Source organism: Strix uralensis, chromosome 2, assembly GCF_047716275.1.
Source record: "Strix uralensis isolate ZFMK-TIS-50842 chromosome 2, bStrUra1, whole genome shotgun sequence".
Classification (NCBI taxonomy): Eukaryota; Metazoa; Chordata; class Aves; order Strigiformes; family Strigidae; genus Strix; species Strix uralensis.
Window position 1 is genome coordinate 48,618,446 of NC_133973.1, and position 18,463 is coordinate 48,636,908.

General features: G+C 36.9%; 1 protein-coding gene across 2 annotated transcripts in view; it reads right to left on the bottom strand.

The window, feature by feature from the left end:
* Positions 1–18,463, bottom strand: part of POLA1 (DNA polymerase alpha 1, catalytic subunit) — a 205,493-nt gene that overhangs the window by 69,061 nt on the left and 117,969 nt on the right. For both annotated transcript variants that reach the window (XM_074858590.1, XR_012627513.1), the window contains one exon: positions 49–165. In XM_074858590.1, the coding sequence (XP_074714691.1) occupies positions 49–165 (117 nt within the window). Of the gene's footprint in view, positions 1–48; positions 166–18,463 lie in introns of those variants that run through there.

The following is an 18,463-nucleotide window of genomic DNA, read 5'->3' on the forward strand; positions in this document are numbered from 1 at the left end:
TGAGAATCCTGCTTCACTGCTGTCAAAGCTTTGTACTAAAACACTCACCTCTGGTCTCAGAACAGCCTTCCTGCAGGCCTGGCACACAGGGCCACTCCTGGAAAAACTCAGGGGAAGTCGACGGGTTCGATTCCGGCAAGTTGGCTCCTCACATATTAACCAACCCTGCAGAAAGGGAGAATGTAGAAGAAAACACATTTTTACAATAAATTCAAGTTATCGTTTTTTTACCCCACTAAACAATGAATTGTACTCAAGGAAGAAAAAAATCCCAATTTTAACGTCCTTTGTGAAGGTGATACTGTAATATGTATGAAGAGGTGAAGGCCCTTATTTAAGGTAACACCATCAGCAGTGGGGAACAAAGCTGAAGTCTTCTTGCTTCAAAATACCATATTCTGCACACTGCAGTCATCCCTCCCTTGAAATATACTGAAACTTCTGCTCTTATCCAGTTCAGACAATGTTAACATATAACAGAATTATTTTATACAACTATGTAGACCAGATAGCAAGACACCCCAGAGACCTGTAACGAATTAAATTTTAAAGTGCCATTTCCTTGCTTGCGATTTAGAGGTGAAAAACAGTTTTAACTTCTAGATTTTCTGATGACAGTCAGAAGCTTTCTTTTCTCTTTTCTTTTAAAAAAATAATTCTTTAATAGAAAGCTAGAGACTTCAGTGTAAACCAACTCATTTGGGAAAAACCAACATTTTACTGAGTTAAAATGAAATAAAATCTGAGCCAGCTTGCTCTATGTCAGCTCAGGGACAAAAGGCAAAAGGCTTCTCTTAACAGTACAAAAGAAAGAGTGCTTCTGGGATTGGTAAGGAGGTACCTTTTCTACCAGGTCCAACCATAGGTTAAACCAATGCCACACCTCATCTCTAAAAACCACCAACAGCAGATGCCTAAAGAAGAATGTAAGAGAAAGCACACAGTAAAAGTTTTCCACATTTTCCCAGATTTTGGAAACAGCTGCAGGACCTCCTGAATCACTGTCTCTATATTCAGTGGTGATGGATGAATAACTACCCCCATCCCAAGGAACTTCAAGTGTTTTTCAAACCTATGTAAATTTTTAGCATCTACAACATTCTGCAGAACAACTACATACTATATGAAAAAGCATCTTATTTTTCTTGAATGCACAAAAAAAAATATTTTCTTTTTCAGTGCCTTCTAGTTCTTGTATCAGGAGAGACTAGGAATAATCATTCTGCATTCACCTTTTCCATGCCACTCATGATTTTATAGACCTCCATTGCATCATCTGCAATCAAACTCTTTTCCAAACCACAGTCCTAATTTATTTAGTTGTTCCTTGCATGGAAATCACATCTTTATTGCCCTTCTCTGAATCTCCTCCAGGTCCTTTTTGAAATGGGGTGGTGTGGGAAAATGGGACAAATGGGGAGGAAATGAAACCAGTATTGCACGCTGTATCCAGGATGCTAGACAAACATGAATTTATACAGAAACAAGATGGTATTTACCATCTTGTTCTCTGCTCCTTTCTTTCCTTAAGTTCTGTTTGCCTGGACCACTACTGAGCCAAGAGCAGTAATTTCCAGAAAGTTATTTATTATTATTCAAGAAATATAGTTTAATTCTTCACTAAGTCAATACACACATTGTATGCAAAATTAAGATTGGGTTTTTAGCATCTGCATCACTTAACATTACTTGGCAGAGGATTTAATCTTCCATTGTTAACTGACAAGTCAACTTGGTATCACAAGGTCTTTCTGCAACTCTTCTTTTGCTTTTACAACCCATAAGCAGCTCAGCACTGTCAAATTCTGCATTTCAGATTATCAGCTGTTGATGTTTCTGCTGAGAATAGTGACTGTTTATTTTTGTCTCTGTTTCTAAAATTTGTTTTTGTTGCTCCTGCAAAGAAGTTTAATCTAACCATACCAGGATTCCTGGTACTTTGACAGAAATCTTACAAATCAGAGGACAACTCAAAAAGTTGCTTGCTTCCCTTCTCACTGTCTCTTTAACAACCTGTCCCAAGATTATGCTCTGGCAATGACTTCTACCTAATTTCCAGTGACAACTCAGGTTTCCAATTATTATTATGTTTCCTACCTTTCCATTTCCACAGTTCCACTCAGAGCACTACTGTCACTATCACCATCTTGGTTCCAAGACAATAATGAAAGCCTACAACTAGATACCTTTTGCAGCTTTAATTTCCTGGAGATTCTGGTTTGCTGGCAAAGCAAATTTGTTAATAAGACATGACTGATGTTGTATTTCCTCACTGGCATGGCCAAAACTGAATCTGTATTTTGTACCTCAGTAATCCAGCACCCTGATCCAGTATGACTATGTCAGTAACTTAGTTTAAAGTTAGATATTTGAGTTACTTTATTTCAAATGCTTTGAAACTTGTGTGAAGGAGTACATAAACTTTAGTTTTCTATTTTCCAAAACCTTGTTAAAATGGATTTTACTATGTCTGTTCTTAAAGTTTTGGGTGCTTGGGTTTTTTTGGGGGGTGGGGTGTGTTGCTGTAGTTTTGGGTTTTTTTAAAAAAATCTTTGTCAATGTCCTTCCTATCGTTCACTGGAGTATGCAGAGATTTTTTTTGGTTTTGCAGCTTGTTGTCTAAAGGATCAGATAACCTGAACACTGTGTTAATTTCATGTTTGTCAGCTTTATCCCCTTCTTCAACTTAAAAATACATTCTTCTGTAATCTTTTCAAAAGTGGTAGAAGTCTGATTCAGTTTTTCTTTCGTTGTTTTTTTAAGATCAAACCTCAAACCCTTTCCAAATAACTACATTTATTCCCGAGACCTTTCTTCTTTTACCATTTCTCCAGCCATGTCATAGCCTCAATATTACCCCACTTGGTGTCAATCCCATCAAAACACTTCCTGTTGCTCTTGCAGAGAAGAGCTTTTATGCCCATGTGGGCAGATCAGAAAAACTGTGGTATATCTGTGCTCACAGTCCCTAACACAGAAATGGAAAGAGTCCATTAAGGTATACAGTTAGGGTTCATTTCACCCAACTTTGGATATCTAAAGGCCTGATACCCAATCTAAGCTAGTCACCCTATGATCCACTTACAGTAAGTGGAGAAAGAAAAAAGCATCTCCAAAAAGCAATTCACCTAACAGATTTCGTGATGAGGCAAACCCTGCTCTAGACTCTTTTAGTAAAATAAGGGTACACACCTAATGCCAGAGCAAGCTTTTTGGGAACAGTATGATCAGTGTATCTGATCACTATGTCTGAGTTTTATTGTTATGTAGATTAACAATGTAAATAATTACATATTTAATAGTGCACGCTGTGAAAATTCCATGAGTTCAGAAATCTGTAAAATTAATTTTGGTCTTCTGCACAACTGTTGCCCTAGCAGTCCTAGTACCACTCTCCTTGTCACATACAAATTATTTATGACAAATATTTCACAAGTGACATTAGAAAGATAGATGCCGCTCAGCAAGACTGAGCTAGTTCATCAGCAGATGCCTCACCATGGAAAGTCCTAATTTAGCACCTGACCTAACATAGACACCTGACCTGTGTCTTCTGGAATCAGCAGACACAAATGAACCTCAAGTGAAAACGCTAGTCCTTAGCTTTGGTTTTGCAAATGAGCCCAAGATTTATTTCTAAAAGAGGAAGGTGTTAATGTGTTGCCTTACATTTTTAAATAACTCAATTTTAATAGACATGGAATAGCTTTCTAATGAAAAAAAGCTACTTGAGGATAGCACTGAGATCTTCAGGCATTCACTTATGTGAGTACTGAGAATATCATTACAGCCACTGTGAGGGAAAACACAAAAACACTTCTGGAAAGAATAATGAATTGTCACAGATCTTCCATTAAGTTATTTCTCAGAGACAAAGCTATGCTCTGTGTGGAAAGCTGTTTATGCCATATTTGCTTATTATATGGCATCTCTACCTTCCTATGAAACATCTTGGTAGCAGTCTGACATAAACAGGACCTTAAAACACACAGCCAGGCAGGGGGAAGCATGGAGGGTGTCCTCACCCATTCCAAAACCGTCCTGTTTAAGAGTGTAATGATTTCAGCTGTAACTATGACAAGATTCTGTGTGCACAAAGAGAACACTCATGACTCAAAACATATAAATGACTACATTTGAACTTTAAAACAATTTATTATACTAGAAAAACAAACCATGGAAACTGACAGATAGTAAGGTATTTAGTTAGGGAATGCAAGTGCAACTGAAAAAACAAAGCCTGAAATGGGAGCAGCACCCCAACTTCAGCTGAGCAGCATAGACAACCATGAAAATAATGCATGATAAAAGTAACAGCGTGTTTTCTGCCACCTATTGGCATTTTTAGCTAACAATTAAGAAACAAAGGACTACACCGCTTGCAAGGTACTGCTTCTACTGTCTTACAGGGAATGCATAGATGCTTCACCCAAACTACCATTGAATAAGGACATTTGAAGAAAGTTTCTTTATGCAATTGTTTTGGTCTAACGCAGTCACTGTTGAAAAAAGTGCTGGGAACTTTGCTAGTCACAAAATACAGGTGAAAAAAGACTGAAAAGCCCTGCTTAAACTAAAAACAATAGTTTAGGATAAAAATAAGCATTCAAATTCAACAGCTTACTATTATACTTGTTTTCAACTACTAAGAAATAATGATCAAAACATACAACTTTCACTGAACAGTACATTTCTCAATAAACTATATTTTAAAAATGGAGATCTAAGTTGTTGCCTACAGTAAAAAACTCCAGATGTGTTATGTAAATACTAACTAAACGTCCCGTCAATTCATATAGAAAACAGTTAATGTCATTTGTACAGACTTCCTACCAGTTATAATTAACATTAAAGAGGTCTTTTCTTCTCTGTCACCTCTCTATTCAGGCCTTATTTGCGTTTGTACTTAATATCTGTTAATCTCTCTTAACAAATGACAACAATAACTGTTGCTATTATGCATGGAAATTAAACATGTAGATAACTGTGTGTGAAGGGAGCTATTTTTGAAAAAAGCAGTATCAGAAACATGTAGCTCTTTGTCTCTTGTTTTGCTTTGATAATTAAGCCATAGCCTTGATTTGTTTTAAACAAAAAACTTTTCCATGGACATGCATGTTGCAATCAAATTCAATACATGCATTATGTTCTGATTCAATTTGTTCAAGTACATTATTGTTAACCCTTATTTGACCCATGCCTGTCGTCTTCACTGACCAAACAAAACCAATCCTTCATTTCCCAGCAGCTATCACTGAGCCTGTAAATTAATTTGCAATAGATCAAACAAAATCATAATAGGAAACCTTCATTTTTGTTCTACTTGGTATCTGCAACACTGTAGGAAATGAAATACAAGTTGATACGAATAAAAAAAGCAACTAGCATTTCCAAACATTCTGTCTACAAATGCTTAGTTCATTTTAAAATATAAAAAATGTATGCAAAAAAAACGCCTGAAGTAAATGCACAATATAAAAGAAAATCCCTGAAGAGTACTATGTCCACAAACTGTAGCTAATGGGGAGAAATTTGCAAGTCAAAAGTAATTTTCTTTCTTTTAAGTCTGTTCTTGAGAATTAGCCTCTCACATTCTAGTGATCAACAAGCATTATAAATATTACCCCAAAATACAGAGGCAAGTGATTTTGGAACAGCCTTTCAAATAGAAGTTGCAGGAGTCAACAACATACATTTATTGAGCTTTATCTTAATAGTTTTTACAAATTACATTTCACAGTGTAGCTCGGTTGCCTGCTACAGTAGAGGACTGGATGTGCTTCTCTACGACACTTCAGTTCTGTATCTATTCCCGCCTTCAGACAGTCTGGATGCCGAGGGACTACAATGCTTTAAGAGTTCACATGGAATGACAAAATGCAGTAGTAAAAAGAGGAAAGCTGCAAGCACTCAAAATTATTCAGAGGTCACTATCAGTCACTATGAAGTTGAATTTAAAATGTTATTAGTGCTTCTCTACAATCTTACTCTCCATGGAAGACAACCTTAATGTGGGTTTTGGAAAATGGGATCTTGGTGGATAATGTCCGATCTCCAGATGGCTGGGATACCTAACCTCAAGCACATTGGATCCAAAATTCATGTCTTCCTCACTGCAGAGCTGAAACTATCACCTTAAATCATCAAACCTGCCAGAAAGGAAGTCTAGGAACACAACTTGGACAACACAACAAAAATTTTCTGATTCAGACATCATTGTGAGTTACTAATCAAGGCACTCTAATTTCAAATTGATCTCTCCTTTCAGGCCAGAAGCTTCAAACCCCATTTTCCTGCCAACTTCCATTATTATGAATAGCATTGCCTAACAGGGCAAATTTGGTCGAAGTGACTTTAAATCACCTGAAATGATGAGGTTCCACCAATATTGCATTACTGGGTAAACTAACAATCTACTGATGCCCCCATGAAATGTTAAAAGACAGATGATTTTATGAAATATTTTATATGAAGTTTCTTGTGGCAACAGTGGACTTGACTCAGTGACCTGAAGTTATCAGTCCCACTTGCAATAACTTGTTCTACATCGCAGGTGTGTTCTCCCTGTTCCACCTGTCTGTGTCTTCTGTAAATACGTGAATGTTTGGGGGAGCAGATAGACAAACGTTCCTTAGTAGTATACAGCATCTCAGGAATTAGAACTTGAGCCAAAACTTCTGTTAGCATATTCTTTGGCAAGTGTTTTTGACTATTAGTAGTAGCTACATCTTTTGAGAGTTACATCACAATTTTACACTTGAAACACCAAGGGTGGTATCAATATCAATTTAAAGATAAGCTTTTGCTGTAAAGTCAGGAAAGTTTTTCTGCTGTGTACCAGAAAACCAATTACTCTGAAGTAATTTCAACTCCTGATCTGCTTTTCACCTGTTCAGAACAAAGAAATACTCTAGTAATAACACTGACTTGGTCCAATGCACTTACACCATCTTGGTGAGATCTCTGCAGCAATGAAAATATGAATGACAGTTTGAGAACTAGTGTCATGCACTGGAATTTCAGTAGACAATACAGACTTGAGTGACGCCTATTTGCCACTGCAACAGTCCCAAGAAAAAAATCCCCTCAGGTCAGGGATTCTGTCATAAATAGTGAAATAAGATTTCACATGGGAAACTTTACCCACTTAGCGATATGAAGTCCAGCATAACTCTGGCTCCTCAGGCAACATCCCAGTTTTTCCATGGGGAAATGTACCTGGTAAAAACCTCAGAAGACCTCTCGTATAAAGAAACCAATTCTACTGCTGTTAGACACAAGAAAGGCATAGACTCATTCAATTTTTGAAAGGGTTTCTGAAGATGGAGGACTTGATGAGTCTAGGACTGGCATAATCAGACACACACTATTCTCATCTGCAGGAGAAGTAACTCTTTGCGGTATCCTGGTGCCTGCCTGCTTCACATCTAGCTGCTTCATCCCGATTGTCTTTCCAGAGCCAGTACAAAGATACATCAGATAGTTGCTTTATCAATCTTATGGCTGGAGTACTTTATCCGTGAGACTAGCAAAGTGGAGTCAGAGAAGAACACTTTGATCAGGAGAGCTCCACACAGGTGATATCTTAAGACATCTGACTTTGTCAAGTCTATGCATCTCCTATATAGTCTGAGCAGAGATGGCCATTCCTTTGGGACTTGTAGCTCCTAATACAAACAACGTGGAGACTGAATTATCTGAACTTATAAAAGACTGGATCAACTTATGAAAGGAACACCTCATAATGTCTAAAAACCTACCTCTTGCTCACCCACCCTGTTTGGGCAGGGGAAAGAAAAGACAAGTCAATTCTTCAAGGTGAAATTTGGAGATAACCCAGAGTAATGGAGTTAGAAGAGATCAGTGATGCAGAGTTCTGCACTAGCAACTTTTTCAGAATCCTTCAAGGCTTGATATTCCACAAGCAAACCAGATACCAAGCACTAATAAAAAAATATATTTGTGAGACCATAAGAAGTATCTAATTTTATCTTTGAAGGAAATCTAGGGGACCTGCAAAGCCTCTTCAATAAGTAGGTTCAGACATATTTAGATGTCAAAGTAGTATATGGATAGACATTGTTATTAAATATATTAGTCATTCCAACCTTCTTTTCCACTTTGTCAAAATTTTAACAAGAAATCACTGGAAAAACTCTCTTCACTTTAATACAGCTACTACAAAGAGATCAAACTGTACTAAGTCAGAAGCCCTAACGTTAGGTTCAAGAGATCCCTTATTAGAGAAAAGATATGTCCAAATTTCATCCTAGAATTTCAAAATGTAAAAGAATTTCAGAATGAAGATTGTGCAAGTTCACTTGAACTGCCAGGCATAACAAACTTCTAAGCCAAAAATATCTTAAAACTAAGTTATCTAACATATTTATACTCAAATTTGAGTATATAAAACAAAGATGACCTTTGAGGATATTATGTTTTAAGGCTTTATACTGCTGTCCTAACTGCAACATTTAATCACCTCCCAGTAATAAATTCCTTTGATATTTTCACAGACTCTTCAAATAAATTCTTTTATAAAAAGAGCTGGGTCAAGGGTCTATTATTGATGCTGGCTAACTAGAGCTTTTGTCTTTTTATTTCAAGTGGGATAGGTACCATGTTAAACATGCTGCCAAGCTTGTTCTAAGCTGAAAGGAAAGATATTGCAGCATATGCTTAGAATGGTGAAGCACCTTAGGTTTGCATAAACTCCTTTCTAAATTTATGCTACAGCTTAAATCCCTTACTCAGGGAATACTTACAATACAACATCCATGTTCTCTGGTATTTTGTCAGGTGTTGTGGAATTTAAAGGCAAACGTACAAGAAGCAATGCAAATAGTTTTAGTAACTATTATAGTAATGACAACTGAAATTTGTTCCTTAAATTTATACATAAAGCTAACTACAGTGCACTAAGAGACCTGATCATAGATCCAGTGTGGTATATGACTATTCGGATCACAAGTAAAGATAAGGAACCATTTATCAACCCTTGGCTATTACTTCATGTTAATTTTTCTTTTTCTATAGAAGAAATACTTTAGCTAGTTCCTCATCGAGAAAAAATAGGTTACATTTCCCAGTATGAGTATTTTTTGAGTCCGATGCTTCCTGATAATCCAATTTAGGAAAAAAGTAAACAGGAACCATGGCATTGCACACTCCCATTTCATTCTGCCTCACTTCAATGGAAGCTGAATATACAATTTCAGTTTCTTTTAAAGCACTTCCTCATTTTCAGAGTTTCATGAATTCTGGCCTATATAACCAACCTGAATTCAGCTGTGGGATGGAGTGAATAAAAAACTCTTATAAAGGAAGTAAATTCCTTTCCTGGATGGTTCATTCTGCTGTTCTTGAATTCACCATTATCCAGGCTGATTAATGGATAGACGTGATCCTTCAGGAAAAATATAAAACTGTCTCTTAAATGAAAGAATACGAACAAGGAGATATGAATTGCTTTTGAAAGTGTACTTCTTGAAAGCAGTACAGATCTTGGATATGCTTTGTTAGCTATCCAGTATTATTATCATAGGAACCCCATTAAAGGATGTTACCAAATTGAAGCATCTTAGCCAATGACTTCCTAGTGGAAGGCAAATGATCACTTTACCACTCAATGAGACAGTACTGCTGGTAAAAGAGAAGGATACCCTCTCCAAAATCATGTCTACTGAAATCTCCTGTTCTCAGAGACACTCGTATCTGTTGTCTCGGTTCCCCATTGGAAAGCTGCCAGCCCAAACTGACTCAAAGGCAACTGGTTTCAATGGGAACTGCACCTTCGAAGGACCAGACTGTGATGGACCAAAGCAACTAGACAAATTGTAACTGAGGGCAATGTTGCTTCACTAACTTGCTACCTTAAAGAAAGCATGAGAGAGGAAAGAAATACTATCCAAGTTTCTCAGAAGAACACAAAATGTCCTTCTATCTTGAAAAAGCTGATACTAGAATGACAGAAGCACTGATGTGGGTTCCAGGCAGTCATTACAAGAAGTGACGCTCACCTTTTACACCCAACTGCTGTGATCTGAAACACCCAAAGAAAAGACCCAAACTTAGTTTCCTTTGGATATTATAGAAAACGGACATAAACTTGAGAGGATTTAGCCCACAACAAAATTCTGTCCCATAAGCATACTTTCTAGGAGTTCTTTCAGTACTCGCATACTTCAATGTCCTATCGGTAATGCATTACTCTTGTGATGCAAAGTCAGCCATAAAATATCATATGCCTATATCTAACCTACTGAAAATGGAAGTTTGTAGATTTTCAAGAATGGTATTTTGTGATTTGGATACTCCAAAATAATAAAACTTGAATTGCTTCCCAATCCAGAACTGAAAAAAAAATTTGAAAGAAACCACTCAAGACTGAAAGAAAACGTCATTCACGTCTAGAAAATATCACTCTCAGCAGTATCTGTCATATCAGTTTGACTGTTGAAAGTCTCGGGGTGGGGGGTGAGGGGGAATCAGAGCAGGAGATAACGGAAGAAGAAAGAAATGCACCCTACCCCCCAAAAAAGAACTCAAATGCTCAAGCTAACATAAAAAATGCTTTAAACAAAATTATCAAACAGGCAGAAGTGAAAAATACCTTGTAGGTCAATGTAAGAGTTTTACATGTTATTAAAAATTGATTTTTTTTAAAAAAGTAAGACATCTTTAAATGTACAGTCACATGTCATTTCATACAAGTTATTTGAAACTTATTGATCTCATTTGTGCAAAGACCAGGCTCTGTCATCAGCCTGCTGGAAGGATAATAGAGCACTCCAAACTGTTATGATAGGTTTGATGCAAACAGTGGCCCTCATTTAAACACATGTAATAGCACCATAAGTGGACAAATTCCAACTCTTAACAGTTGTACATTATAAACTAAATTAGCAAGTATGTTTTGCTTTGCTTCACATCAAAGCCAATACCTTGATTGTCTTATCTTCAGTAAAATAAAGTTCTAGGCAACAAAATACGTGCCCCAAAACATTAAAAAGTAGAGCACAAGTTTTCTTAGGCTAACATACCATTCACAAAGAGAACCAGCAATTACCAACAACTTTATTTTATTTAAGACAATCTGAAAACAGCTAAACTGGACTTCGAGAAAGCAACTGGGAGAAGGCATACTTAAAAGGACTACATACGGAAAACTACACTGAGAAAAGGATCAGTGGAAGATGTATTGGGTACTTCTGTATGAAGAGCTAAAACCTCTAGGAGGATATTTAAGTCCATTCTGCAAAATATTCTCCCTATTCATACAACTCAAAGCAAGTCACATTCTTAGGCTATAATAGGTCACAACTAAGTACAGTACCTTGCTTCAGAAAAAAATTTTGCTTTGTCTGTCAACTGTCAACAAAGCACAAAGAGCTCATACAGCTCATCCATGTATTGCTTGCTAAAGAATCTAGAACATACAAACAGTAAGAACTTAAGATTTCTTAAAATCTGTGCCTCTACCTCAGTTAGAAAACTAAAAATACTCTACTGCCCTCCTGCCCTTCTTCCACAGTTCTGTCCTGTTCCCTCTCCCCTCAAACATTTGTACAGTCCTTGAATTTTTTCCTCTGTCACAGACTTGTCTTGCAGGAAGTTGAATATGACATTAGATCTCATACAGAACACACTGAGATTTTACTCACGTACGTGGCAGTAACAGTAAGGTTTGCCAAGTATACATTTCAAGTTGGTAAAGAGACAAAAAGATTGTTTATGTGAAACATTTATCCTTGCAATATGGTTATGAGCATCTCTTAATACTGAAGGAGCTAATACAGTTCCGAAAACTTTACAAATGATAATGCACATACATACATAGATATGTAAGTTTAGAGGAGTTCAACAGAGTGAAAGGTAACGACAGAAAGCTGTCTCAACGGTCTGGTCACCTTAAACTAGAAAAGTTTAAAGCATCACTAAGCAGTGTTTGTTCATTTAAGTTTAATTATTTTCTCCTTGAGAATGGCACTAATGAAACTGAATATCTTCCATGGTTTCGAAGAGCAGTCTGAATGGTCTGTAAACAGGACTGGGGACAGACAAGAGAACTGGCTGAGCCAGGGGGTTGCTAGGTGATGCAGAATGTAAACCCACAAACTTGTTCAGGTTTACTTTGCTTTCATGCTGCTCTCACACAGGCTCTCCAAAGTTTTAAGAATTAATTTCCAGGTAGCTATTTAAAAACAAAAAGTAGAATGATTAAAAAAAACGTCCCTTAATCCTCTTCACCTCTTTCCCCCCACCCCACCCCAATAGGAAAAAATAGAAAAGAGGAGAGCAAATTCACAGCATTAAAGCGCAGGAAATCCATCACAGTGTTTTGTATACAAGGACAGAAAGAGGACCATTCCCTCTATATATTTGTATGTAATTGTTGAGGACTAGAAATTATGAAGAACTTTTAATCTTTTCAGATTAACTTTTACTTTTGTAAATGTAAATAAAAATGATTTCCGGAGCAATACACTGGCCCTTTGAAGTACTTAAACTGAAAATAAAGTCATATTTACTAATATTTCCACTGCAGATTACAAAAGCAAACTTCTCAGTATAGCCGTGTGTTTCTACCCCCATTCTTTTCAGAGCTGTAGTTATTTTTTTTTTATTTTTTTCTAAAGTATCTGATCAGAGATTGTCCGGTAAGAGCACTTTATTAGATCATCAGTCAGAGGGTTTTACAAGCACCAAGAGCTATGGGCTCAAATGCAGCACATCAGTTTTAATAGCCGAAGGTCTAATAGTAAACTGCAGATACTGCTGAGAACTTTCCATGCACTGAACTCTTGAAAAAGCACCATCTCTCAAGCTTAAATGCAGCTGCCTCTTTCAATGCCGCAAATGGGTAAATTTGACAAAAAAGCCACCATTAAGACTACATGAAAGGCTCAAGACAACATCCTTTCAATGCTTTGTACTTCAGTAATCAGATGTACTTACTCACCCCCTCCCCCAAACCCGATCAAGAACTATTTCTGAATGGTAGGAAATAATTCCACTTTGTACATCTTTTAGTTAATCAAGACTTTCTATTCAGCAATTTGACCTTTTGTTCAAAACAGGATTATCAGTTTTTTCGCCAGTTACCAAGGGCGACTCGCATGGTGAACATAATTGCAATAATTTGCAAAACACCATGGCAACCCACATTACAACTAGGTAAATACTGGTCTTTTGTGCTACATTGTTATTTTCAGAGATGCTGAAGTCAAAGAACGAATGACAAATGAACACAAAATTTATATTTGCTTTGTCTCAAAAGAGAAGAAAATTGATAACAAGAATTGGGGGGAAACCGACTACAGCTGTAATTTCTAACTTGATTAATTAGGATGGTAACAGTCCTTAACAGTATATTCAACAAACAGCCCTGACTTAGTCTCTCCACCCACCTCTCTCTCTTTCTACACTACTACCACTAACCCCCACCCCAGACAAATTTTTTCAGCTTGGAGAACAAACAACTCCATTTGCTCTTTTCTTCAACTTAATGGAATCCTTAATTACAGAATATTGTTCTCCTGCTCTTCATTACACTGAAAACTGAAAGTGAGAGAGAGAGGAGGAGGAAGACAGTGCCAAGCAGACAGGGTAGCTACAGTCATCTTATCTGCCTTTGCTTTTTTTGTCCATAGCGGACCTGAAGATGACATGGCATTTTTTGTAATTTTTTTTTTTTTTTAAATATTGGCAGCTGTTGTATAGCAGATAATTGAGTAAACTATTTAGTGCTCAAGTTCGCTCACTGGCAGCATTAGTAAGACATAAAAGCTTAAGTCAAGTCATGATTAAAATCCAAAATCAGAGAGGAAGCAACTGCTTAAAAAGAATTCTCTTAAAATTATCAGATCAGGTGTTTTCTAACAAAATACCTACTGTATTAAAACATTTGCCTATGAATACTATTATATACTTAATAAACTAATAATTTTTAACTTATTTTCTTAATAATTGTAAGGACCTTATTGTTACAGTGTAGGCTTTTATTAAGACTTCAAGAAAACACATTAAAACCAATTATTTCAGAAATATGCTACAAATATAGAGAAAATTTTGCTTAAGAAAAAAACTGCTGAAAACAGTCTAATACATGTTACTAATTGACTTCACAATAAATTTGGTATATATTACTGGAGCATGATTTCTGTGCTTAAACATTTATTATGCCACAGTGAACTGAATGGTTGAGAGCTTGATTTTCATGATACTATTAATAAAAACAAGTTACGTCTCTATACAGGCCAAGTTCTGTCATCAGATGTATGCATATGGTTCCTACAAAATGCAATGGCACCCTTTAGCAATGGATGTTCACAGAGTATATGAAAAATACATTAAGCTGCAAGAAGCATGCAATCAGAAGCCAGTGTAATCCTCATTTCAGTTCCCTGTATATACAAATTGTGACAATTTACAGTTAAAGGACCACATCTATACCTGAATTCTCATTAAAGGACTGGATTGCCATTAGGATAAAACAGGCTTGCAAAGTGAACAATACTACTGCTGCACCCCTACACACTGTTAAACACTGGACAGTATGTAGTAAAATGAAAGAAATGAAAACAAAGCGCTAAAAGGCAACTGAATCTGGCCCCAGGCAGATGAAACACACTACTGCTTCTGCCACACAGATTCTCCATGCTGCTGGACAAGTCACTTCTAGTTTACTGAAAGGACTCACAAGTAACAATCACCTGAGGAATCAGTCTGTTTTCATTGAAATTGGAAGGTCTACACTTCTGAAGTTTGAGTAGACCCAACTGTAACCTGGAAGCTGTGCTTTGGGGAGTTACACAATACTACACACTCTGAAAAATCAGGTCCTTTGCCTCAAAAATTGGGCACCCAAACTTATGGACATGTTTGATGTTCATTCCCCTATGTCTCATTTCTCTGAGAAATAAAAATGATGATTTGCCCCCTCGCTTTACATGGCTCTTGTAAAGATGTTCTTTAAGAGCCACTGGATCCTACAGTGAAGCATGCCACAGAAAACTCCCTGAGAAAAATAAATAATTCTAGGCAAAGTTTCAGATAGTGCACCCAGTAAGGTAAAGGGCACCCACTAAGCGATGGAGAGAAACAAATACAGACTAGCTGCTCATCTAATGAGTGCTGTCCAACCCACAGGCCGCAATATACTGAAAAAAAGACATAACAGGGTAACATCATACATAATTGACCTGGATTAAAACTAAGTAAGCAGTATTCATTCTACGATTTTTTTATCTTTCAAATGTCCAACTCTGCAGTATCAGGATCTCTCTTCTATTGTTAAATTAAAAAAAAAAAAAAAGTTTAAATTCCATCTTTCTGCCCATTCTTCTTCAAAATAGGGTTTAAAAGAATGCACAGATTTTGCTGCTTGAAATAAACAGAGTAACCTATAATAACAGTGAATTTCCACCTTCTCTGAAAGCTACACATTTTGCCCAGAATTTGTCAATAGCAGAGGCTGGCAGACTTAGGAATTTTCTCATACTTTTCTTTTTTTATTAAACCAATCACATTCAAATATAATTGCTTGCTTTTCTTGTCCAAATTTTCACAGGCAATCTTCATCCATGCCTCCTTCCTCATGCTATTTTGAGCCTACCTGCCCAGCCAGGTGCTTATCCAGCAGATACTCCATTTGAATATTCTAATTCAGCCAATTCCACTCAATCCACCTTCTTTGTTTTAGTTTCCTCTACACCCACCCAGGTCCATCTCCAGTCTCATGTGCCAGTTCTAGTCTCTTTACTAACTTATACTCAATTCTTGCAATCATACTTGTTTTGTTTTTAAATCATGCCCAGCTCCTGTTCCATACTAAAAAATTTTCTTAAATGTTTGCAAAGTTATCAAATCTAGATGGATTTTCATAGGCTGACAAAAGACAACCCATTGAAAGGAGAAAGGAAGGATGAAACATACTCTCCCTCCTAGCCAAATGCTAAAGACTTCAAAGCCACAGCACCTGCATTTCAGGTATGGCAAGGTCACCTGAACAACTTTAACACTGCTTTTACTGCAATATCATGCAATAAGCAAGTGATTATAATTCAAGCACTTTCACACTAGTAGGCTTCAATTTAACAGATTTAACATTATATTAGATTTTTCCCTTTCCCTTTCATTCTTCCTCAGATGACCACCACTGTGCATAAATGTAGTTGCTTGGTGGACCTCACTAGGCAGGTTCATATATCAAGATGTGTACAGTTCAACTGCAACTTCTGCTTTTACAACATTTTGATTCAGAATATCTGTAGTATACTTTATTCTGAGATAATAAACATACTTAACTCCACCTTAAATGACTCCCTTTTCTTCCTGCTATTGTTATTTAATTAAACTGAGAATCAAGCAAGACACTCAAAAGTCTCACAAAACCTTTTGGTAAGCGTTCTGAGATGGTCAGGCTGCCTCTTTAGCCTCCACTCAGCTGCCCATCTATTTCTGTAACTACTTTCAACACCTGCCCATAACTCTTTCCTGCAGTCCTCTCAGGTATCTCTCAAATTTTCCCTTAGACCTGCCGATCCTTTTTGAAAGGAGGTCTTGTTATGCCCTCCCCCCTGGCCTTGACTTAATTTACCCTTCTCACTACAGTCAGACTGCATAGTTCTTCACTTCTTTGGGAGAGACTGATTTCTTCAGCAACATCTGGTACCCGATGCCGTATCAACCTCCATGTTAATAACAAACATCTTTTGAGGGAAAATCTCCATACATGGAACACTGTCCTGATGCAGACCAGATACCGTGACAAGAGAGGTCAGAGGCAGATGGAATTTTGAGAGAGATTTTAGCCTTCTCTATCAAGAGTTAAGTTTTACAAGGGCTTATAAACTGGGCATATCTGCTACTTGCCATGAAGAACAGAAAGCACTCAAAAATCTAGGCTGATCTGCTCGACATCAAGCACCCAAGTGAAGCCAGAAAGGAACAACAGCATCTCATAAGAGCTGCTGTGGATTAGTTTAAGATAGAAACAACATGTTTTCCTTAATCTTGAAAAAATGCCAACCCATTTCAGCTAGAACTCAGCTTTAGACAGATTTGCTACACAAAATGGCAAGCCAGACACCTAAAGCGTATCACTATTTTAAAACTTTGTAACACTAGTTTTCAAAATTTACACCAATGTAATACATGGTAAATTTTATTAAAAACTGCTTTGAGGCTAGTAAAAAAAAAATTAGAAGGACAAGGGTTCAGAGAGAACAACAATAGAAGTGGGTTTTCTTTGTTTGCTTCGATTTTTTATTTAAGAAGTAATAGCAGCAGCAAAGAAAATAATAAGGACCAAGACAGTGCAATCAGTTGGCTGCTGTTCTTGCCGAGCTTCATACTGAAAGGTCCCAGATACACAGGCAATTCCTCCCGTCCCTGCCCTGGTATATAACAACTTACATCAACTCATATGGATAGAAACAAATTATGTAAAACATAGATTATTAAAAATATTTCCAAATGGACTGATGTGAAGCCAGCCAGTACTACTCCTTTATCACAGAGGTGGACAGGACCATCTGGAACTGGCTGCATGATTACTCAGGATGAGTAGGGTCACATTAAGAGTAGGAAAAAGGGGTGCACAAAACTGATCTTTCTGCACCCACAGTAGTCTTGCTTAGATAGGTTGTAGAACCTCCCTGAACAACCTCACCTAACATCAAGGTTGGACGTGCTTTGAGTGAAATGGTTGGACCAGAAGACGTCCAGGAGTTTCTTCAACCTAAACTATGCTAGACACCAACTAAAGTAACCAGATGGACCTTAAACAATTGATGCTTTTGTTTAAGCATTAACAAAATGAGTGGATATTAGGAAGTATTTCTCAATGAAAGCCACAGAACAGTTCACAGCACAAAAACCCAGAAGTGTAGCTTTTTCCTGTATTTTGGAAAAGTACATGAACAGTCTAGTAGCAAATAAAAATTAAGAACTACCTTTTGGTTTGTTAGTAATAAAATACTTAATAGACCTTCAAAATTCAGCATATTAATATAACAAATGTTTGAACATAGTACTTCTATAAGAGCTAAGAAGACCCGTTACTTGCTGGACTTCCTGCCACTTGACGCTACCTCAAAAGACTAAGACCCATGAATCTACCAAAATGCTAATTTTCCTTGAAATAGTTATACAAGCAAACCAGAACGATCCATGTAACTATTTGTATGTATCAGTCTGATGTATACAAATTAACCTGAGGAAAAACAACAGAAATACTGATAGGGACTTTAAGTGATCAAGAATTTAAGAACAGGAATGTAATTAACATCAGTCAATATGTTTTTATACAGAACAGCCTCAACCAAACATGACAGTTTATTTTTTCATAAGATTACAAGTTTGGTTGAGAAGGCAGATGTACTATAATTAATCTCTTGAACGGTATTTGATTTACTATCAAAGGACACTGCAATAGAATTAGCATTGCACAGTGTTAATA